This window comes from Quercus lobata, chromosome 4 (assembly GCF_001633185.2).
Source record: "Quercus lobata isolate SW786 chromosome 4, ValleyOak3.0 Primary Assembly, whole genome shotgun sequence".
In the NCBI taxonomy this organism is placed as follows: Eukaryota; Viridiplantae; Streptophyta; class Magnoliopsida; order Fagales; family Fagaceae; genus Quercus; species Quercus lobata.
Window position 1 is genome coordinate 19,757,257 of NC_044907.1, and position 24,829 is coordinate 19,782,085.

General features: G+C 33.0%; 1 protein-coding gene and 1 pseudogene across 1 annotated transcript; one reads left to right on the forward strand and one right to left on the reverse strand.

Annotated features, from left to right (window-relative positions):
* Positions 1-318: 318 nt before the first annotated feature.
* Positions 319-3,659, reverse strand: LOC115984769 (annotated as a pseudogene).
* A 14,163-nt stretch (positions 3,660-17,822) lies between these two features.
* LOC115984770 (probable LRR receptor-like serine/threonine-protein kinase At3g47570) lies at positions 17,823-21,877 on the forward strand. Its single transcript, XM_031107779.1, has 4 exons — positions 17,823-19,017; positions 19,144-20,478; positions 20,738-21,156; positions 21,843-21,877. The coding sequence occupies exons 1-4, from the start codon at positions 17,823-17,825 to the stop codon at positions 21,867-21,869; spliced, it is 2,976 nt and encodes a 991-aa protein (XP_030963639.1). The 3' UTR covers positions 21,870-21,877.
* Positions 21,878-24,829: the final 2,952 nt, after the last annotated feature.

The following is a 24,829-nucleotide window of genomic DNA, read 5'->3' on the forward strand; positions in this document are numbered from 1 at the left end:
GACAAAAGACACATTTTACATTTAGGTATTAATTGGGCTCATTCCTAATCCTATGTAGTATGTATAGCTGAATGACCATATCAATTTTTAAGTGGCTTCATTCTTCTCAGTTTTGCTAGGAAAAAAAAAGCACTAATATGAAAGAATGTGGCCTTCTAATCACTATATGATTCCTTATTCCCATCTTCCCATAAACATTTGGAGTTGCCTCATTAAGTTAGATCATGTGGTCTAGGTGGAGACATTACCAAATTCTATATCCCAATGAGAAAACAAAATTTACCTGTGGCTTGAAGTCGTTGCGTTGGGTATGCTAGTTTAAAGAATGTTTTGTCGAATTTTATGCAGCTCAACTACAACAACATTGATATTCATTCTTTCTCTTGGATATTGTGTGGAACAAGCAACTCCAATTTCAAGTATCGAAATCAAGCATTTTTGAATGTTGAAACTTCCATTTGGATCCTCATTTTGAGAGTCATTCCTTGTCTCTTCCTTTTGTCTTTCCCAAAGAAGAAAAGGATCTACAATGTCAATGATATGTTTGGGCAAAGCTGCTTTAACAAAGTCATGAAGGTTTAAGTTATCTTGGTAAATACTATCAGTTGGCCTTTTTCCTGTGAACATCTCTAACAATAATATGCCATAACTATAGACATCACCATATATTGAAACTTCGTTTCCCATACCATACTCTGCAATTGCACAAAAAAAAAAAAAAAAAAAAAAAATTATAATATAGGCATGTTGTCATACAATTAAAAGTGGGGAAAGAAAAAAATCTAACAACTTTTAAAGATTATACCATATTCTGTTTTCTAGATATAATACATCCTTACTAAAACTTTCTTTTCATGCTTGAAACTATAGTAAGGAACCATGGAGAGAAGGGAAAAAAAACTTAAGAATTTAATATATACTTGGAGGAGTATAACCAATTGTTCCTCTAACCCCAATGGAACTTGATTGATTAGTAGAACAATCCTGGGTAGCATCATGAAGGAATTTTGCCAAGCCAAAGTCGCCTACATGTCCAACCATTTCATCATCAGGAAGAATATTGCTTGGCTTGAGGTCACAATGAACAATTGGCGTCTGGCAATGATGATGAAGATAATCCAATGCACTAGCAACATCAATGGCGATATGCAGTCTTCAAAGAAGACTCAACTTCCTTGGTTCCTCAACAGCCTCATTTGTTCTTGGAGTTGGATGTAACCACTCATCTAGGTTGCCATTTCCCAAGAACTCATATACCAAAGCTTTAAAATCACGACCTTGATAATCAATACTGGAACATATTGTGAGCACCTTTACAAGATTTCGATGTCTGATGTTTCTTAGAATTTCACACTCGGCCATAAAACTTTTGGAAGCTCCATGACGCAAAAGGTTGAGCACCTTGATGGCAACCATATGTCTACCTTGATCAAGAATTCCTTTATAAACGGACCCAAAGCTACCCACACCAATTAAATTAGTAGAAGAGAATCCATTGGTTGCATTTAGGAGACTTTGGTAAGATACATTCAAATTTGAATCACTTGAGGTACTTCCATTCCTTTTCTTTAGTAAATAATAAAGAAATAGAAGCAGCAAAATCAAAGTTACTCCAAAAAGCCCAGAAGCTGTAGAGATTATTATCTTCAAGGTCTGGGCCATCTTCCTCTTCTTGGAATTTAAGTATTTGCATTTAGGAAGTTGAAACTCAGGTATGCCTCCACAGAGTTTATCATTTGCCTTAAGCAAAGTTGCACTCACGTTTTTGAAAACTCCCTCTGTTGGTACCTCACCCTCAAATTTGTTGTAAGAGAGATTCAATATTTGCAAATCCCAAAACTCCAAAATTTTTGGAATACTACCAGACAAATTATTGTTCGATAGATCTAGAACTCCAATACCTTTCAATGATTCCAAAGATGAAGGAATGACTCCTTGGAAGAAGTTTCTTCTCATGGCTAGAAATTCTGGCTTCACACAACTTCCAAGAGTTGTTGGGATTGTACCAAACATCATGTTTTCAGAAATGTCTAATTGTTCTAAATTTTTTAAATTTCCTACTTCTAAGGGAAGGACACCAGTCAATTGGTTGGCTTTCAAGTCTAAAGTAATTAGGGAGAATGAGAGAGCAATAACTTCTGAGGCTATGGTACCACTAAGATAGTTATTATTAAGATACAATCTTAGCAAATTTTGGCACTGACCTAGACTTAGAGGGATGCTGCCTTGAAGGTTATTATTTCCTAATTTCAAAATTGTCAAAGCTGTTAAATTTCCAAGGGAGGATGGAATGTTTCCAAAAAATTTGTTTTGGGATAAATCTAAATATTGTAACTTATGAAGAATTCCAATTTCAAAAGGAATATTACCTGATAATTTATTGTTCCAAGCCCGCAAATCCTCCAAGTTGATCAGATTTCCTATCTCAGCAGGAATGTTTTCTGATATTTTATTATTATCTAGATAAAAAGCAAAAAGAGTAGTTGAGAAGTTGCCAATGCATCTAGGCAACTTTCCCCCAAAGTTGTTGCCATTTATATCCAAAAAGGTGAGATAAGTAGTATTTGTCAAAGAACAGAGAAAACTCAAGTCATTTGTTTCCCCACTTCCAAGATGGTTGAGGAAAAGGCTTAAAAATGTCAATCTATTTAGCTTCTCCAAAGAAGGAACTTTTCCACTTAGTTTATTAATTCCCATTTCAAATGTATCTAGATTTGTGGCATTAGATATTGAAACAAGGATAGATCCAGTAAATTGGTTGTCAGCAAAGATAAATACTTCGATATTTGGTAGAGTGATACCAATGTCGAATGGAAGAGACCCCTGGATTTGATTTCCAGATACAGAAAAAGTCAATAAAGAAGAGAGATTGTACATTGAGCGAGGAATGGTTCCAGAAAACCTATTATTCTGCACACTAAAAAATGAAAGTTTCATCAATTGACCAAAAGAATTAGGGATACTCCCACCCAAATTATTATAAGTTGCAGAAAATCCTTTTAAAAATGATAAGTTCCCGAAAAAAGGTGAGACAATTCCTGTAAGATTATTCATATGAATAGAAAAGAATTGGAGCTTTGTCAAGGAGGTCAGCGTAGTAGGAATTTCTCCTACCAATTGGTTATAACCAACACGAAGGGCGACAAGGTTGTTGCAACCAGATAAATTGCTTGGAATTTCCCCTTGTAATGTGTTATTGTACAGTTCTAAGATTAGCAATCTGGTCAAATGACCAATTTCTGGAGGGATTTCATTATGAAGTTTATTGTTTTGTAGGCTTAGATTCCTCAAAAAACTTAAATTCCCAACATATGGAGATATAGAGCCTACCAGTTCTAAAGATTGCAAGTTCAATATGGTGACCCTTTGGTGTTGGCGGCCACATGTAACCCCTTGCCATTGACAAAAGTGGATGCTGTCATTCCAAGAGCTCATAACCCTGGGAGGATCATGGATTATCTTGGCTTTGAACTCAAGCAATGCCAACCGGTCCGTCTCATTATTCCCACTGACCACTGAGGTGAGTAACAAGCCATACCATCCGAGAAGAATAACAGCATGCATGCAAAAAGATGAGGATGGTGGAGCTGAACTCAGGCTTGAAGAAATCCCCATGTAATGTGTTTTTTGGGATGTTACAACTCTATGTTGTCTTGAGAGGGCTAATTTGGCTGTATAGCAGCTAAAGAAGAAGCAAATATATAGCACGGGATAGGATGAAATTAGTGCAAGAACTTGGGTGATGTTCAGACCCAGTAATCCAAAATTGCAAGAATAAGATTGATATTAACGTAAGAGGCATCTGAACCTCAAAGTCTCAAATTGTAGGCGGAAGTAGAAAACTCTGCCTTAGCTTTGGTAAAAGTCCCATGATGGGATTGACAACAAGTTGTAGAGTTAGTGACGCCGGTTTTGATATTTATGTTCTTAAGTGTGATGATTGGCGAGTTTATAAAAGTCTATTTGTTTTTTTTAAAATATTTTTATAGGAGTACTAGAAATAAAAAAATTTTCACAAGTGTTATGATGGTAATATTTTTTTAATTCCTTTAAAATTTAAAATAAGACATTTTTTTGGCGAATAACAATTAAATAATAAGTATTTAACTTTCTTATTATAATTTTTTTGATTAAAATATTGTTTTGGTTTCTAAATTTTATATGAATTTATAAAATAGAAAGTTAAAATTAAATAACTATCATCTCATTGAAGTTTATATATGAAAAATGTTTCACTTAAAGGTTATCACCTTGAATTTGAAATTGTGTCGAGTCGGCGGTCTTATTTGTTACAATGGTTATCACTTACTACTATGTTCTGTTTTTTCTTTTTTCAGAATAAAGCCAAGTTAGTATGAAAGCAAAGGTGCAAATTTAAAGCCAGTTTATTTTATTTTTATTTTTATTTATTTATTTATTATTATTATTATTGAAACGTTTTCCCATTTCTGCGGCAAACTGTTCCAGAATACCCAGTTTGGTCAAATTGTCACCTACACGATTTATAACTTTCTAAAAATCCAGAGTTGGTGTAACAGCAGGTCTTCTTTGTCATGCCATAAGTTCTCTAGCTTTTTTTTTTTTTTTTTTTTTTGAGAAGCAAGTTCTCTAGCTTCTTCATTACGAGAAGGTACACTGGGGCCCACCGGTTGAGGAGACATATATCCGATACAGATATTTTTACCTTCCTTAGAGCATTAGCATTGGAAAATGCTAATGTCAAATGTAAGGGATATTTAACATTTCAAGTCCCAAAATGTATTGCATCAGGAAATGTTATTGCTAAGTATTGCAAATTTTTTTGCAATAGTGCTACAGTGCAATTCTATCTTTAGAATTGCATTGTAGTACAATTCTAAAAAAAAACTAATATTTTATTATGATTAGGGGAAATACTAATGATGGTGATAGGAGGAAATATTATTTTATTGTGTAGATATATTATTTTAATGAGTAGAATAGGAAAATAAAAGTTTGGGATGCTGGAAGTATTATAAAATGGTATGATATAATTGATAAAATAGTTTTTTGAGATGGTAAAATATAATAGAGTAGCATTTTCTGATGCTAATGCTCTAAGGTGTGTCATGTAATCAAGAGTTGGTGTAACAAGAGGTCTTCTTTGTCATGCCCATAGGTTCTCTAGCTTCTTCCTTACAGGTGTGTCATCTAATGATTCTAATCTGTAGTGGAGTTGGTGTAACAAGGACAGGTCTTCTTTTTCATGCTATAAGTCTGGCTTCGGTTTCTCGCTATCACAGGTGTACCATGAGAGATGTCACTATGAAGAATCTTAATCATTTGAATTTCCAACCCCCACATCTTTTTTCCTTGTTTTTTATTCACTGAACAATATTCCTCGGTCTATTACTCATTCAGCTAACGTAATTGATGTCCCAATATTTTCTTTGAACGATCATTCAAAGTGACACGGATGGAAGATATTATCACTATTCCCACTGTCGCAGAGGGTAATCTAGATATGCTTGAAATCTTTGCTACCAAAATTAATTTCAATGACCCTTGCTAAGCTTTCCTCCACTAAACTTTTAAATTTTTTATGAAGAAAGGGAATTTTGTGTTTGTGAATAATATGAAAGAAGGGGATTTGAGAACTGGATTATTATACATCATGCCGTAGAGACCATTGAAGAAGAAATTGAAAAGGAAAGTTTCAAGGATCTCAATGAAATGAAATCATATGATTTTCAATTTCAAGATCCTTTTATTTTGGTGGTAAGCAATACACCGAAGTTTATTGATTTTATTGGGGTTGACAGAGTTAATTCGATTGTTAGTTCTTATTTGGTAAATCTCTTCAATTACATGAAAACCAAGGAAACAAAAATTCAAGTTGATTTATTTATTCCATTGATGAGTTGCAAATATGGAAAGAAGATCAAGGGCCTCAAACATTCAAATTATTTGTTCTTTGGGCATGAAAGATTTAAGATTTCAACCCTTAACTCGAGGACAAGTTTGTTTTAAGTGGAGGGGTTTGATGTAGGATAGAATCTTCAAATTAATTTCTGTAATTTGTTATATTTTGTATTTTTATGCAATTTTCGTTATTTTAGGTTTATGGCATTTCTTTCCTTGTTTTTAGGTGTCTTTAATGTTTTTTAGATCAAATTTGGTTCCTGTTATAGTTAAGTATTAATTAGGAGTTATTTTAGAATATATTTTCTAGTCTGTGAAGTTTACGAAACCCTTAAATAGACCCCTAAGTGTGTAAACATTTTTTTAACAATTATTCAATCAGTAAAATTCAAACTTTTGTCTTTCTAATTTCTAGAGGATTCCAAACCTTTTCTCCTTATGGATTCAAAAACCCTTGTGGGTTCAAAGATCCCTTGTAGATTTGAGGTTATTTTAAAAAACAAACGTGTTTTGTTTCTGTTAATTCGATATTTAAGATTTCAACCCTTAACTCGAGGACGAGTTTGTTTTAAGTGGAGGGGTTTGATGTAGGATAGAATCTTCAAATTAATTTCTGTAATTTGTTATATTTTGTATTTTTATGCAATTTTCGTTATTTTAGGTTTATGGCATTTCTTTCCTTGTTTTTAGGTGTCTTTAATGTTTTTTAGATCAAATTTGGTTCCTGTTATAGTTAAGTATTAATTAGGAGTTATTTTAGAATATATTTTCTAGTCTGTGAAGTTTTACGAAACCCTTAAATAGACCCCTAAGTGTGTAAACATTTTTTTAACAATTATTCAATCAGTAAAATTCAAACTTTTGTCTTTCTAATTTCTAGAGGATTCCAAACCTTTTCTCCTTATGGATTCAAAAACCCTTGTGGGTTCAAAGATCCCTTGTAGATTCGAGGTTATTTTAAAAAACAAACGTGTTTTGTTTCTGTTTTTTTAGAAGTAGACGTGTTCTGCTTCTTGACGTTTTTGCATCCTGCATCAAGAGAGGTAAAATTAGTGCAGGAATTTGAGTGATGTTCAAACCCACTACAAAATTGCAAGTATTATTTGGGGGTAAAATTCAGTTAGATACTCATTATAGAAATAAAAATCATATAATGAATGGAAATCATGTTAATTTTGGATAGATTATTCCACTCATTACTCATGAAATATCATGAAAATCCCATAAACTTTTAAGTTGGCGTATGAGGCAACGTCAAACTATCTTGAGTAATTTAAAAATGGTGTACCTGTACCATTGAACAATTGCCAGTGCGGTAATTTGAAAGGGCTGAAGTGTGTCAACTTTCAACGTTAGAATAATTGAAGCTTGGGCTCAGATAGGGGAATCTAATAGTGGAGGTTACTACAACAAAATGTATTTTTAGCGACGAAAATTAGTGAGGAAATATTTTTCGTCGCTAAAAATACAGCTTTAGTGACGAAATATGAATTTCGTCACTAATAATGAAAAAAATTATAACATTTAGCGACGAAAAATAAATTTCATCGCTATTAGAGGGAAACTTTAGCACGAGTTTAATTAATCTATAGCGACGAAATATTTCGTCGCTAAAAGTTGAAATTTTTAGTGACGAAATATTTTGTCACAGTAGGTATTGCTGTGGATAGTATTAGTGACGAAAATCCTTTCGTCACAATAAGGAAGAATTAGCGACGAAAAAAATTCGTCACTAAAAATAATCATGGTTTTTCATTTCACAGTTTTAGCGACGAAACCACAATTTGTCACTAAAAGTATTCTATAGCGACGAAATTTGAATTTCGTCGCTAAAAATCTTAACAAAATATGGTTTCTTTAGTGACGAAATTTGAATTTCGTCGCTAAAAGTGTAACAAATTCTAGCTCCTTTTGTGACGAAACCGAAATTCGTCGCTAGAAGTGGGCAATAGTGACGAAAACATTTCGTCACTAAAGACCACTATAAATACTCCCAAACTAGCCCCATTTCAATACCTATCAGCGCCATTCTTCTAGAGTTTTTGGTAAAAAAAAATACTCCTAAACAAATCCGATTCACTCTCTCCACCAAACCGTCGCCTGAGTTCGCCGACCCAAGCTTCGCCGATGAGAAGAAACCGTCGCCGATGAGAAGAAAGCCAAGCGTCGCCGACCCAAGCGTCACGATGAGAACCCAAGCGTCGCCGATCCCAAAAGAAACCGTCGCCGATGAGAAGAAAGCCAAGCGTCGCCGATGAGAAGAAACCCAAGCATCACCGATAAGAAGAAACCCAACCCATTCGCCACGGTTCCGATCTCCGACGCTAATAAGAAGAAATAAAACCGTCGCCGATGAGAAGAAAGCCAAGCGTCTCCGATAAGAAGAAACCCAACCCATTCGCGACAGTTTCGACCACCGATGCTGATACGAACCTATTCGCGACGGTTTCGAAGTTGTCACCGCCGTTGACTTCGAAACTCACACCCATTCTCGCGACGGTTCCGGCAACCAACGTCGATACGAACCCATTCGCGACGATTTCGAAGTCGTCACCACCGTCGACTTCGTAACTCACACCCATTCTCGCGACGGTTGACGATTCCGAGCATTTCTTAGCTAAGACACGCTTTCAATCTCCTGATCTTCGACTGTAGGTACTTTCTATTCATCTTCTTTTAATGTTGGTGAACTGAAAATAAAAATTAATTTTAAGATTTTTTTTAGTTTTATTTTATGTTGTTCTTTTGGTTTTTTATTTTTTATTTTTATTATAAATTTGATAATATGTGGATGGTAATTTTCTTTTGAATTTATAAAATGGGTATTGCAGTGCTTGCTTCTAAATTTGATGGGATTATTTATTTATTTAATTTTATGGAACTTATGCCACTGCATTTTAACTGAAGAAAAAAAAAAAAAAGGAGTAAGGGGAGATATGATAAAATTTGTGGCAAAGGCTATCCATTGCAGATTTTCACTTTAGAAACACACGTGTGTGGGTGTGTTTTCATTGCTTGGAAATGCCTATGTTTTACTAACAAATTATTATTCCTTTAGAAAAGATTGTAGACAAATGAAAGCATAACAGAGTATTAGTTGACTTTCACATTGTTGTCCTTAGAAAAAAAGGTATGTGAGTTAAGGAAAATAGTAAATTCTCCTAAATGTTTTTTTTTTTTTTTTTTTTTTGGGAGAAACAAAAAATTATTAAGTTATGTATGAAAATATTATGCTAAAATTTGTGTAATATATTTAGAATTTTGTTTCATTATATTGGATTTTTAGAAGTTGGGATTTTTTGGTTTAGTCTTAAACATTGCTGTGCCCATGCTTTTTATGCTATACTCATATTGATATTCATTTTGTACGTTGTAGTTGGAGTATTTGGTGGCTTTGGTAGCAAGGAGTGAGAACTGTATTATTAGAAATTTAATGGTTTTTGGTTGAATGTGATGACAAGGTTAGTGATTGTTTGGGTTGCTGTGGGGGAATAGAAAGAGGCTTAAATCTGTGAAAGCCAAAGACCAAAGCTTAGCCAACAAATTAGACTTGTACTCTTAGCTTGATCATAGTAAGTAAAATCTGTTCAAATACCTATAAAACTCTATACTTGTGATGTTTATGATTGGTTTTGTGGTGGGTTGTTGTGTTGGAGCAAGCGGGTGGCTTGCATGGTGTTATAAGGTGGTTTAAATTCATATTGGGAGTGTTTTTAATTTCTTGCAAATGTGAATGAAACTTGTTAATTAGATGTGATGAGTATTACTTTATTCGATTTCAATACTTGTAAGCATTGTACTTGTGATGTTTGTGATTGGTTTTGTGGTGGTGGTTGTTGTTGTATTGGAGCAAGCGGGTGGCTTGCATGGTGTTATAAGGTGGCTTAAATTCATATTGGGAGTGTTTTTAATTTCTTGCTAATGTGAATGAAACTTGTTAATTAGATGTGATCAGTATTACTTTATTCGATTTCAATACTTGTAAGCATTGTACTTGTGATGTTTGTGATTGGTTTTGTGGTGGGTTGTTGTATTGGAGCAAGCGGGTGGCTTGCATGGTGTTATAAGGTGGCTTAAATTCATATTGGGAGTGTTTTTAATTTCTTGCAAATGTGAATGGACTTTGTTGATTAGATGTGATGAATAATACTTTAATTGATTTCAATACTTGTAAACACTCTATGCTTGTGATGTTTGTGATTGGTTTTGTGATGCGTTGTTGTGTTGGAGCAAGTGGGTGGCTTGCATGGTGTTATAAGGTGGTTTAAATTCATATTGGGAGTGTTTTTAATTTCTTGCTAATGTGAATGAAACTTGTTAATTAGATGTGATCAGTATTACTTTATTCGATTTCAATACTTGTAAGCATTGTACCTGTGATGTTTGTAATTTTTCAGAAATTACTCGTGTTGCACCTGCACCTGTACCCGTACCCATATCTTGTCCATGCTTAATAGGTGACTAGGAGTCTAGGCTCAGTGGCTAGCACAAGTTGTTGGGATTAGTTAATTTTTACTGTTTTGGCTTGTTAAATAGGGGGAGGGGAGCATCGGTAGTGAATTTCATCTCTATTTATGAGTAAATGTTTTCCATAATGATTATAAAGTGAAAGAAGTGGAATTTGTTACAAGGTTTTAATTCCTTCTCCTCCGTTTTCTTGGCAAATATGTGTTTAGTGAAAGTGCCTTCTTACTTATGCCCAGCTCAACATGAAATTGAAGAATCTTCAATCCCTTAAATGTTCAAACATTGTAACATTTACAAGAATTAAATTTGGACTTCCATGCCGTCAATTTTGAAATTTACATAATAATTTCATTGAATAAAATGCTTTTGGTGATTACTTTATTATAGATATCTTATGGAATGTGTGAACCATAATGACAGTTGAAATAGTCAAAATATTTATAAATGGGATTATATTATGTACTTTTTACTTCTAATGAATGTTGTAAGAATGTTTAGAAACTTATGGGGGTTGGATGATGTTGATAATGGATGAGTGGATATATGAATTGACTTCCTCTGACACTTGTATGTTAATTCATGTAACCATGATTTGCATTTGAACCTGATTTGATTCAAGAATACCTTATTATTTTTATATGCAATTAGTTGAATGCATTTTTTCAGATTGAGTTGTAGGTTTTGGTTACTAATTTTGGTCTAATAAGAATTGGGCTGTAGTATGTTGGTTACATCTATGTAGTCAATGAGCTCTAAGCTCACATGGCACTTCCTCCCTTCATAAAAAAAAAAAGAGGTTGAGGGTGAGGTAATGTTTCAAAATTCACTGGGTACTTATGTAACTTAATAATAAAAAAGAAAAAAAATACTTGTATTTAGAGGGAGGAAATGCTATTGCTTATGAACTCTCATCAATGTTTTGTTAGTCTAATGTATATGTCCAACATATTTATTTTAGCAATTGACCCACACTACATGGTGTGATTACTTTTTTTAGCAATTGACTCACACTACATGGTGTGATTACTTTTTTTGATGCATTATTTGAAACTAATTGTATTATATTACACTTGAAAATCTATATTTTCTTTCTACAACTTATACATTAGGAGTTGTGATTTTAATTCATTGGTGTAGCTACTCTTAATGCATTGTTAGAAATGTTTCTTATAACATAGTTAATATTTTTACTTTACGATTTTAATGTAGTATTGTTTTTATATTTGTGTAGATTTCTTATTGGTGGCTTTTAGGGGATTTACTTTTGGCATTACTTGAAGACATGAGGACATCTTCCGTTATGCTACACTTTTTGTATTGTTATAAAACATCTTGAGTTATTGTATGTATTACAAACAATTATTGTATGGAAAGAGTTTGAATTGGATACTTGTTTTATTTTTTACTTGGGGAATGTATGGATCGATTTTTTATAAATGTGTTGTTGAAATAAATGTGTTAATCAAATGTGAGGTTTTAATAATGCAATGACAGGTTACAGGTTAATATCAAAGCCACGAAAATAATAAAAACAAAAAATAAGTTTTAGCGACGAATTTTTTCGTCACAAATATAGCAACAAAAAATTTTTTTAGTGACGAAATATTTCGTCGCTAAATGTAGCAAAATTTTGTAAGAAATGGTTTTAGTGATGAAAATTTTCGTCACTATATGTGCTTGGATTTTCTTAAAAATAGTTTTAGTGACGAACTTTTTCGTCACTATATGTACCCGAACATAGTTTTAGTGACGAAATTATTCGTCACTAAATATGATTTAATAAACTAAAGTGTTTTTAGTGACGAAATATTTTCGTCACTGAATACTGTTTTTAGCGAGGAAAATATTTAGCGACGAAACGTTTTCGTCGCTAAAAGTTTTTTCTTTTTTAAACAAATCGGACTTTTAGTGACGAAATTTTTCGTTGCCAAGACCTTTAGCGACGGGGCTACAGCGACGAAATGAATTTCGTCGCTAAAAGTCCGATTTCGTCACTAAAAGTTCTTAGTGACGAAAAACTAGACTTTTAGTGACGAATTTTTTCCTCACTGAAAGCACATTTTGTTGTAGTGTTATTTTGGAAAATTGGTAAATATTAGTATTATGGAGCATTAACTTTGGTAAAAGAACATTATAGTCATTGATTTGAGTAAAGACTTTTTTAAGCAATAGCTTTGAGTAAAGACTTACAACTTAGGTCATTGATTATTATAATAATGTTAAGGGGTCTACTGTGTCCAGAGTTTTGTAAATCAACTTATTAATGTTGAGGGACTTATTTCGTTATGTACATGTAGGGTTTCAAATTTCTAATCCCTTCACCCTCTACTAGTAAATAAAAAAGAATCTCTTAAAAATGATAATCTCATTTTATGTATGTTTTCGTTTAATAAAAATTCATATTTGGTGGGTTAATGATAATTCTAGGTGCACACTGTACTATATATAACTAGTTAGTAACCTGAGTAATGTATAGAAAATTTTTATATAATATGATTTTTTTATCTCTTTTATTTATTTATTTTTGTCTAAAGATAAAATTTCAAATATAAAAAATTTTGAACTGGGTTTATAATACATTACATAACTAGAGTACATTAGTATTACTATTTTCTTGTGTGTTCTAATAAGTATTACTATTTACTAAAAAAAAAAAAAGGAATGTTTATCCGACATTGGTCGTGTGTGTTTAGTGTCTGTTGTTTATAACTCCAGTCTATAACTACAAATGTTAGGCCCTTTTGTAGTTATATTTTGATTATGTAATATATTATAAACCTAGTTTAAAACTCTAGTATCACTATCGTTATATGGGCTTTGCTAGATGGACAACATGGGCTAATGGACAACCAATATCCCAAGCCCAGATTATATATTCAAGTATTGGAAAAAAAAAAAAAAAAAAAAAAAAACCCACAAACTTACACAAAGTCTTGTAGGGTCCATTTGGTTGGAGGATGAAAAAGTATGAGGTTCGAAAATATTTTAGTTTTCCTCATTTGTTTTTTGTTAGGGGTGGAAAATTAGAGGGATGAAAAAAAAATTTATTTGATTGAGAAAAAAAAAGGAAAAATAGAAAATAGAGTTTATATAAATTTACTCATATACCTCTGTAGGGGTGATAGGCCCAGAGGAAGGTATCTGTAAAGTATATTGGGCCAAGGGCCCAATCCGAGGACATTAAGTCGTCTGAGGATGGGTAAATATCTTTATAAGAGTCCATATTGGTAAGTGAATAGTTGAAGTCTGACCACAATCAACTAAGGAGACGGTCCCAGGATAAATACTTCCTCGGCTGAGTAAAGTCGAGGTTAGAATGTATGGCCTGACACCAAGAGCAACATCCTAGATGATTCCATTGATGTGAATAAGTATCTAGAAGGAACAAGACAAAAGGAGACCATGAAATATCTCAAGGGAAAGCTGTTACCATCGCATTAAATGTTTTGCAGCTAACTCTCTGGCCACATTAATGAGGAAGTGATACCTGAACAGTGGTTTTTCAGCCTTACAACTAAAGACTTCAGGAAGGTGCAAATGGAACAAGTATCAAGACCAACCATCTGGTCTGCACGTGAAGGGTAGAGATGAAAGGGAAAGATAGTATAAAGAAAGAAGAGGGCAATGAGAGAGAGAGAGAGAGATGGAGAAATGAAGAGAGAAACATTGTAGCAATCAGGAAACTGACTTGTAATCAAACTTAAGAGAAATACATAAGAATTGATCTCCTCGAACTGTGCCGAGGACGATTTCCTTTAGTTTAAATCAATCTATATTTCTATTCTTGTCATTTGAACCCACTTTATTTGTCATCCAACTCATTTTAGCCCAGTTTTCCAACTCACTCCCTACAAATTTATTGTTTTGGGCTTTTTGGGCCTGAGTCCATACATCATTTGAGCTAAGAACAAAATCTGGTCCTTACAACCCCTATTAGATAAAAAAAAAAAAAATAACACATACATTATATTTTTATTAAAAAATTGTGCATAAATGAGAACTTCAATAAATAATTTAAAAAAAAAAAAAAAAAGAGATGCACACAATAATCCAAAATATATAAGAAAAAAAAAAGAATGAAATAAGGAATGATAAGTAGTCCAAAAAAAAAAAAAAAAAGACAAACAAAAGATATGAACACACGCGCACAAGAAAGATGAAGGAAAAAGAAAAAAGAAATGAAAGAAGAAGAAGAGAACAACGAAAAGTAATAGAAGAAGAACAAATAGACGAAAACATAAAACAGAAATAGGAAAATGAAGAAAATGAAAAGAACAAAAAGAACCATTTAAGCATAGTTAGAAGGGCATTTTTGTCCAAAGATTTTGTTCCTCTTTTTCTCCTTTGTGTTTTGTTGGGAGTGGAAAATTAGAGGGATGAAAACCTTTTTTGTTCGATTAAAGAAAAAAAAAAGGAATAATAGAAAATAGAGTTTATATAAATTTACTCATACACCTCTATTAGATTAAAAAAAAAATACATTATATTTTTATTAAAAAATTGCGCATAAATGAGAACTTCATTAAAAAATAAAAATAAAAGACGCACACAATAACCCAAATATATAAGAAAAAAAAGGAATGAAAAATAAGGAATGACAAGTAGTCCCAAAAAAAAAAAAAAGACAAATTAACAAAAGATATGAACACACGCGCACAAGAAAGATGAAGGAAAAAGAAAAAAGAAATGAAAGAAGAAGAAGGGAACAACGAAAAGTAGTAGAAGAAGAACAAATAGACGAAAACATAAAACAGAAATAGGAAAATGAAGAAAATGAAAAGAACAAAAAGAACCATTTAAGCATAGTTAGAAGGGCATTTTTGTCCAAAGGTTTTGTTCCTCTTTTTTCTCCTTTGTGTTTTGTTGGGAGTGAAAAATTAGAGAGATGAAAAACTTTTTTGTTTGATTGAGAAAAAAAAAAAAAAAGGAAGAATAGAAAATAGAGTTTATATAAATTTATTCATATACCTCTATTAGATAAAAAAAAAAAAAACAAAAAAAAAACACATACATTATATTTTTATTAAAAAATTGCACGTAAATGAGAACTTCATTAAAAAATAAAATAAAATAAAAAAAGAGATGCACACAATTACCCAAAATATATAAGAAAAAAAAAAAGAATGAAAAATAAGGAATGATAAGTAGTCCAAAAAAAAAAAAAAAGTAATGAACACACGCGCACAAGAAGATGAAGCGAAAAAAGAAATGAAAGAAGAAGAAGGGAACAACGAAAAGTAGTAGAAGAAGAACAATAGACGAAACAGGAAAATGAAGAAAATGAAAGAAGAACGCATAGTTAGAAGGGCATAAAGATAGTGGAAAATTAGAGGGAGAAAATTAATAATAGAAATAGAGTTTAGAAGATAATGAGGAATAAAACAGAAATAGGAAGAAAGTATGAAAAGAACAAAAAGAACAACGAAAAGTAGTAGAAGAAGAACAAATAGACGAAACACATAAAACAGAAATAGGAAAATGAAGAAAATGAAAAGAACAAAAAGAACCATTTAAGCATAGTTAGAAGGGCATTTTTGTCCAAAGATTTTGTTCCTCTTTTTCTCCTTTGTGTTTTGTTGGGAGTGGAAAATTAGAGGGATGAAAACCTTTTTTGTTCGATTAAAGAAAAAAAAAAGGAATAATAGAAAATAGAGTTTATATAAATTTACTCATACACCTCTATTAGATTAAAAAAAAAATACATTATATTTTTATTAAAAAATTGCGCATAAATGAGAACTTCATTAAAAAATAAAAAATAAAAGACGCACACAATAACCCAAAATATATAAGAAAAAAAAGGAATGAAAAATAAGGAATGATAAGTAGTCCAAAAAAAAAAAAAAAAGACAAATTAACAAAAGATATGAACACACGCGCACAAGAAAGATGAAGGAAAAAGAAAAAAGAAATGAAAGAAGAAGAAGGGAACAACGAAAAGTAGTAGAAGAAGAACAAATAGACGAAAACATAAAACAGAAATAGGAAAATGAAGAAAATGAAAAGAACAAAAAGAACCATTTAAGCATAGTTAGAAGGGCATTTTTGTCCAAAGATTTTGTTCCTCTTTTTTCTCCTATTTTCTCCCCAATTTGGGGAGATTATGTTTAGGTGAATTAAGAGAGAAAACTCCGAGGCTTACTAAAATCTCTTCCATTTTTCCTCCTCAACCAAACAGGAACTCCAACCATTTTCTCGATACTTTTCTCTTGTTTATTTTCCATCCACCCACCTTTTACTCCAACCAAATGCACTCATAGAATTTTTGTGACAGAGAGCTTTAATTGATCATTATTATTTTATAGTATTTGACAAATAACAGTGATACAATGCTTTGAAGTTGTTTCACGTTTTTAGTAATCAAATTGATAAAGGAATTTTAGATGTTAAAAATCTTATGCGATCAAAGATGACATAATAAAAGTATTTTGCGTTTGGATGAATCCAATTAATTCAAATAATGTAACCTTCAAATAGCAGCTGTAAATTTCAAAAGCTTCTAAATTCTATAACCTACTCATTATTGTATTGTAAAATTATAAATTGCATGTATATAAAGTTTATCAGAAATCTCTTTCTCCCTCTTTATTTATCTGTGTTTATTCTCAAAACAACTAATTATTCTTAAAGTCCATCTAATTGAATCAGAATTGGTTGTAGTTTTCCGTGTTTAAAGACTTGGGTGAAACATTGACATGGTCCTGGTCTTTGTCGTTCTCTCTTTTTTTCTCTTAATGGCCCCATGCATGAACCAATCTTAAGATGCATGGGAGTCAGGATTGGTCAACTCAGACCAGAAAGTTGTGAGTGTAATTTGGGCATAAAACATGGCCCCATGCATGAATGACAGAATCCCGAGTATTGGCTCCAATCATAAGTAGGACTTTTATTGATTTGAACTGTGTTACCTAAAAATATTACCTTTTAAATGCATCATTTGCTTCCTAAATTTTAGACCATCAACGATTTTAGACATTGAAATTTAAAGTTATTGCTTTTAGTCACTTTGATAGGGTGGTCAAATCTCTAACATGTCGTCACTTTATTTTATTAAGTAAGATTATAACGTTAGGTTACAACTAATTTTGTAGTTAAATTTTGTTCTAGAATAATTATAATGATATTGATTTAAAGAACAGAGTTTTCTTTAACATACTTTTCTAGAACCCCAGTTTGATATACCTAATTATTGTCCACGCGGTTCCTTACGGTCTCTAATATTGTCCCACAAGGTTATTTGTTTGGTTCTTTTATTCAATTTAGAAGTGGGTCCGAACATCACTATTTCTTGGACTACTTGTCTTCTTTCCCTTGCTATAAATTTGCTTCTTTATCGGCTGCAGAACAACCATATATAAACATCCATTTCAAAAATTTAATAAACAAACGTATTAGTGAAACAAAAGCCTTTTCAACCACATTGCGCGGGGCCTTGTTCACACCTGATTTCAGCTACACCATCATCATCTTTTTCCATGCACACTTTTATCCTTCTCTGCTGCTTTGGCTTTTTTCTCACCTCTGTGCTTGGTGAGAATAATGAGACAGACCGGTTGGCATTGCTCAGCTTCAAAGCCAAGATTAGTAAAGATCCTCTTGGGGTCATGAACTCTTGGAATGATAGCATCCACTTTTGCCAATGGAAAGGTGTTTCATGTGGTCGCCGACATCAAAGGGTCACTGCGTTGGACCTGCACTCTCAAAAACTGGTAGGCTCTATATCCCCAAATGTTGGAAATTTAAGTCTTTTGTGGAAGCTAAACCTTGAAAACAATAGCTTTTATAATGAAATTCCTCAAGAAATTGGCCGTTTGCGTAGACTACAAGTCTTGCTATTGAACAATAACACAATAAGTGGAACGGTTCCTAGCAATTTATCCAATTGTACCAAACTCTCAGTGTTTCATGCTGCTGTTAATAATCTGGTTGGAGAAATCCCCACAAAGCTTGGCACCTTGTCAAAGCTTCAAACATTTGCTATTCATAAAAATAATCTAATAGGAATCATCCCACCTTCTTTTGGAAACTTATCATCTCTAGAAGGTTTTTCTGTAGCTTATAATAACCTGAGTGGGAGTATCCCTGATTCTTTTGGCCAATTGACCAAACTTAAAATCTTTGCTGTGGGTTCAAATAGGTTGTCTGGTACAATTCCTCCCTTGTTCTTCAATATCTCTTCAATAACAAAGATTGATGTAGCAGTTAACCAAATCCAAGGGCATCTTCCATCGGACATAGGTATCACTCTACCAAATTTAGAAACATTTACCATCAGCAACAACCAATTTATTGGATCTATCCCTATTTCAATATCTAGTGCCTCGAATTTACATATACTAAATTTGGCTGAGAATAAACTAACTGGAAAAGTTCCTTCTTTAGAGAAGCTAAATAGAGTGAGGTTGTTTTCCATTGCCGAAAACCAGCTTGGAAATGGAGGAGCAAATGACTTGAGTTTTCTCTGTTCTTTGTCAAATGCTACCAACCTAAGAGATTTGGAGATAAATACCAACAACTTTGGGGGGGAGTTGCCTAAATGTATTGGCAACATCTCAACTAGTCTTACCTTTTTCTATTTGAATAATAATAAAATATTTGGAAATATTCCTAGTGTTATAGGGAATCTGATCAACCTGGAGGATATAGAAATGTGGAACAATAAATTTTCAGGTAACATCCCCTCTATACTTGGAAACCTTCAGAAATTACAATTTCTGGATTTATCTCAAAACAATTTCATTGGGAACATTCCATCCTCTTTTGGAAATTTAACAAATTTGTTGGAGTTGTATTTAGGAGACAATAATCTTCAGGGAAGCATCCCTTCAAGTCTAAGTCAATGCCAAAATTTGATAACTTTTCATCTTCCCCGTAATAATCTTAGCGGTATCATATCCTCCCAAGTTATTGGTCTCTCATTTTCACCAAATAGCCTTGACTTCTCTGGCAACCAATTCACTGGTGTCCTTCCCATGGAAATAGGAAATTTGAAAAATTTAGAACATTTGGATACTTCTGAAAATATGTTGTCTGGTAAAATACCAGAACGTCTTGCATGTTGTGTAAAGCTAGAATTTCTAGCCATGAGAAGAAACTTTTTCCAAGGGGTTGTTCCTTCATCTTGGAAATCATTAAGAGGTCTTGAACATTTAGACCTTTCTAACAATAATTTTTCTGGCATGATTCCAAATTTTTTGGAGAGTTTTGATTTCTTGAAATTATTGAATCTCTCGTACAACCATTTTGAGGGTGAGGTACCAACAAATGGAGTTTTCAAGAATGCAAGTGCAACTTCAATTAAGGGAAATGGTAAGCTTTGTGGGGGCATACCAAAGTTTCAACTTCCTAACTGCAACAATAAAAAATCCAAGAAGAGCAGGTTGACTCTTACGTTGAAGCGGATAATCTTTATACTCTTCGGGCTTCTTGGAGTAACTTTGGTTCTATCGTTTTTATTTCTATGTTCTTCAAGGAAAAAAAAGAGAGAAAATACCTCAAGTGATTCAATAAATTTATTTTTGAATGTATCTTACCAAAGTCTCCTGAATGCTACTAATAGATTTTCTTTTGATAATCTAATTGGTGTGGGTAGTTTTGGGTCAGTGTATAAAGGAACTCTTGATCAATATAGACATGCAGTTGCTATCAAGGTGTTGAACCTTGGGCGCCATGGAGCTTCCAAAAGTTTCAAAGTCGAGTGTGAGGTTCTAAGAAACATCAAACATCGAAATCTTGTACAGTTGCTCACAGCATGTTCGAGCATTGACAATCAAGGTCATGATTTTAAGGCTTTGGTATACGAGTTCTTGGGAAATGGCAACCTAGATGAGTGGTTACATCCAAGTCCAAGAACAAATGATGCTCTTGAGAAACCAAGAAAGTTGAGTTTTCTTCAAAGATTGAATATCGCTATTGATGTTGCTAGTGCATTGGAATATCTTCATTATCATTGTGAAACACCAATTGTTCATTGTGACCTCAAGCCTAGCAATGTTCTTCTCGATGATGAAATGGTTGGACATGTAAGTGATTTCGGCTTGGCAAGATACCTTCATGATATTATCCAAGATTCTTCTACTAATCAAATAAGCTCCATTGGGGTTAGAGGAACGATTGGTTATACTCCTCCAGGTAAATTTATTTTACATTTCTTAAATTTAATTGCTTTCCTTTTTCCATATCTTCTACTTTAGTTTTAAGCTTGAAAATATGGTTTTAATAAGGATGTATTGTATACAAAAGATAGAAAGTATTATATCAAAAATTTCTAGATATCTTTATTTTTTTTATGCCATTGAAAACATTCTTTAAATCTTCTAAAAATTTTTATTTCCCATTTTTGATGTTTTGAAAGTATGCCGATTACAATATATGTTATGTGCAATTGCAGAATATGGAATGGGAAATGAGGTGTCAATATATGGTGACGTTTATAGTTACGGTATATTATTATTAGAGATTTTCACTGGAAAAAGACCAACAGATAACATGTTCCACGATAGCTTAAGTCTTCGTGGCTTTGTCAAAGAAACTTTGCCGGAACAAATAATTGACATTATAGATCCTGCTGTTCTCGGGGAAAGACAAAAGGGAGAAAGAAGGATGAATGACACTTGTAATGGGAATCGAAATGGAAGTTCCAAAGTTCATGAATGCTTAATTTTGATACTTGGAATTGGAGTTGCTTGTTCCACTGAAATTTCGAGAGAAAGGATGAATATCAGTGCTGTTGTAGTTGAGTTGCTTTCAATTCGGCAAAACTTTCTTAGAACCCGTATACACACTACTCAGACAGAGTACAAGCAACAGGTATTTTTTTATTTTTTATTTTTTAAATCTTTGGTAGATTTAATTTGATAACGTATCTACCAAACCATATGATCTAACCATAATAAGGCCAGTCCAAGTATATTAGGGAAGAGGGTGCGAGGGAATCCTATGGAGATTAGAACCCATTGAGATTCTATAAACTCATTCTACTATACAAAGTATTGGCAATGAGCCCAATTACTTTTCTATAATACCTAAACATGTGTATTTTCATTTGGTTGATTTCCACTATTGGAGTGATTGAGATTACAAGGAACTGGCTAACATCCTATTACTCTAGACAGAGGTCTCTATCAATGACATAAGCTTAAATTGTTTCTATAAGTACTGAATTGTTGACATTACAAAGACTTAAAAGTTAAGTAATTTGTTGTAAAAACTTTGCTATCCTTTATTTATTTATTTATATACAGAAAATTCTAAATATTTTCCTAAGTAAATGGATTGCCAATTGCATAAATATTGAATGAAATGGGATTTAACATTCCTAATTTCTCGCACAAATGAGCTTTCTTGTGTTGTAAATTTTCTCAAAGGTAAAAAAAAAAATTGATACTTAATTTACTAAATTGTAGCTAATGAATTAAAGAAAATCCTTTTAAATTCTTGTTACAATAGAGAAAACCTGACTCTTTTAATTAAAAATTTATCTTCCTTTACCACAGGTGCAAAAGACTGATGACTTCTTTTGAAGGCCAAGATTATGTTATATAACAATGAAGCAAATAATTTGTAGCTCTCTAGTTGCTTGTGTTTGGCCAAAGTTTAGAAATACTCTGTTGACTGAGGGAAATGTTCTTCTTCAGAATATTGTGATTGTCAATATGCTTACAAAGATAGTTATTGGAATCGAGCTTTAATATTGCTTGGAGTTGATCAATATGTATCATGTTTAAGCATCTTGAATAGCATTTGGAGGTAATTTGGGATTATATACACTCTGTTCTTTTTGCAAACTTGTGATTCGCGGTTGGTTTCATTCAACCCCTCAAAAACCAGAACTTAACTAGTAAAAGGCACTTCTATCCGAGCTTATTTTTTGAATCTCTCAACGAGTAGTTATTCTTTCCCGTCAACCTGAACAAATTATAATAAAATAGTTAGATGAAAATCTCACAAATGGACAAGAGATTAATAAAAAATAGTTAAAAGATAATGACATAATACACCAAAATGATAATAATCATAGTAATGTTCAAATATTTATTATAACAATTCTCTTAGTGATATAAAAAGACCAAATTATTTTCAAAATCTATGAATGCCTTACAGAATTTTACTAGTATTAATTATTGTTAAAAGAGTCTTTTTTTGGGGGGCAACTAAAATGGGCTTAAAGCCTCAAGCCCTAAACAGAGGAGACGAAGTCTATTTTGGCTGAGAATTGGACAGACGCAATTGGCTTGTTGGCATGCTACATGGGTTCACATTCGCCCACAATGCTTCACAAGGAAAAAAAGGGCCTTGCTGGATGGACAATAGGAATCTATCCCTGCTTACTGGATCTATCCTTGCTTCAATATCAAATGCCTCAAATTTACATATACTAAATATGGCTATGAATAAACTGGCTGGAAAAGTTCCTTCTTTAGAGAAACTAAAGAGATTGAGGTTGTTTTCCATTGCCAAAAACCTGTTGGAAATGGAGGAGCAAATGACTTGAGTTTTCTCTTTTCTTTGTCAAATTCCATCAACCTAAGAGATTTGGAGATAAATACCAACAACTTTGAAGGGGAGTTGCCTAAATGCATTGGCAACATCTCAACTACTCTTACCTTTTTCTATTTGAACAATAATAAAATATTTAGAAATATTCCTGGTGTGATAGGAAATCTGATCAACTTGGAAGACATAGAAATGTGGAATAACAAATTTTCAGGCAACATTCCCTCTATACTTGGAAACCTTCAGAAATTACAATTTTTGGATTTATCTCAAAACAATTTCATTGGGAACATTCCTTCATCTCTTGGAAATTTAACAAATTTGTTGGAGTTGTATATAGGTTACAATAATCTTCAAGGAAGCATCCCTTCAAGTCTTAGTCAATGTCGAAATTTGTTAATTTTTAATCTTTCTAATAACAATCTTAGCGGTAACATATCATTGCAAGTTATTGGTCTCTCATTTTCACGAAATAGCCTTGACTTGTCTGGCAACCAATCCACTGGTTTCATTCACATGGAAATAGGGAATTTAATAAATATAGAACATTTGGATATTTCTAAAAACTTGTTGTTGTTGAAATTCCTGCAACTCTTAAAAGTTGTGTAAAGCTAGAATTTCTAGCCATGAGAAGAAATTTCTTCCAAGGGGATGTTCCTTCATCTTTGGAATCATTAAGAGGCCTTGAACATTTTGACCTTTCCGGCAATAATTTTTCTGGAAAGATTCCAAAATTTTTGGAGAGCTTTGATTTCTTGCAATTATTAAATCTATCATACAACCATTTTAAGGGTGAGGTACCATCAAATGGAGTTTTCATGAATGCAAGTGCAATTTCGATTAAGGGAAATGATGAGCTTTGTGGGGGCATACCAAATTTTCAACTTCCTAAATGCAAAAACAAAAAATCCAAGAAGAGAAAGTTGACTCTTACATTGATGTTAATACTTTCGGGCTTATTGGAGCAAATTTGGTCCTATCATTTCAATTTCTTTGTTCTTTAAGAAAAAAAAAAGGAAAGAAAATACCTCAAGTGATTCTATACATTTGCTTGTGAACGTGTCTTACCAAAGTCTCTTGAATGCTACTAATGGATTCTCTTCTACTAATTTAATTGGTGTGGGTAGTTTCGAGTCAGTGTATAAAGGTATTCTTGATCAATATAAACATACTGTTGCTATCAACGTGCTGAACTTAGGGTGCCATGGAGCTTCCAAATGTTTCAAAGTTAAGTGTGAGGTTCTATGAAACATTAGACACCAAAATCTTGTAAAGGTGCTCACAGCATGTTCGGGCGTTGACTATCAAGGTCATGATTTTAAGGCATTGGCATACGAGTTCTTGGAAAATGGCAATCTAGATGAGTGGTTACATCTATAAGGTTGAATTTATTCAACCATTTTGTTGGCTTTATTCTGTGTCTAATTTACTTGTAATTCAGCATTTAGAAACCTTGTATTTAGGTGGGAATTATGTAAGGGTAGTGTGTGAGAGAGTGTGAAGAAAAGCTCAAGGGTGTGAACTCAAGAACAACCTCGCAACTGGCGAGTCGCCAATGGAGGCACATATGTGAAGCATGCAGGGGAGCTGAAGACTTATGCCAGCTGGAGCACTATAGGACAAAACTTCAAGTCTGGCCAAGCAGTTAGCTCGCGACTCGTTCCAGTCGCGAGCCTGAGTCGTCAGAATGCTTTGTTTATTAAAACCTGACTGTTCACATTCCTCACTCACTCCACTATAAATACCCTTATACCCATGAAATGTAAAGAGCTTCTAGAGAGAATTTTGAGAAAGAAACCCTAAAGAAAAACAAGATTGACTCATCCACAATCTTCATCCTTTGATTCTTTGAATTCCTCTACTCTCACCCTCTCCATTGATACATCCTTGAGAGGTACATTAGCCAAATCCTTATCTCACCATACCCATATCTGTGAGGAGATATTTTGGTACTTGGGAAACAGTTCAGAAGGGACCAATTGATATT

Bases quoted from the DNA above. Each gene is read 5' to 3' on its own strand.
- LOC115984770 (XM_031107779.1), top strand. From the start codon at position 17,823: ATGCACACTTTTATCCTTCTCTGCTGCTTTGGCTTTTTTCTCACCTCT. The intron at 19,018-19,143 runs GTAACATCCCCT...AGTTGTATTTAG, and splicing joins GTGGAACAATAAATTTTCAG to GAGACAATAATCTTCAGGGA. The intron at 20,479-20,737 runs GTAAATTTATTT...GTGCAATTGCAG, and splicing joins GATTGGTTATACTCCTCCAG to AATATGGAATGGGAAATGAG.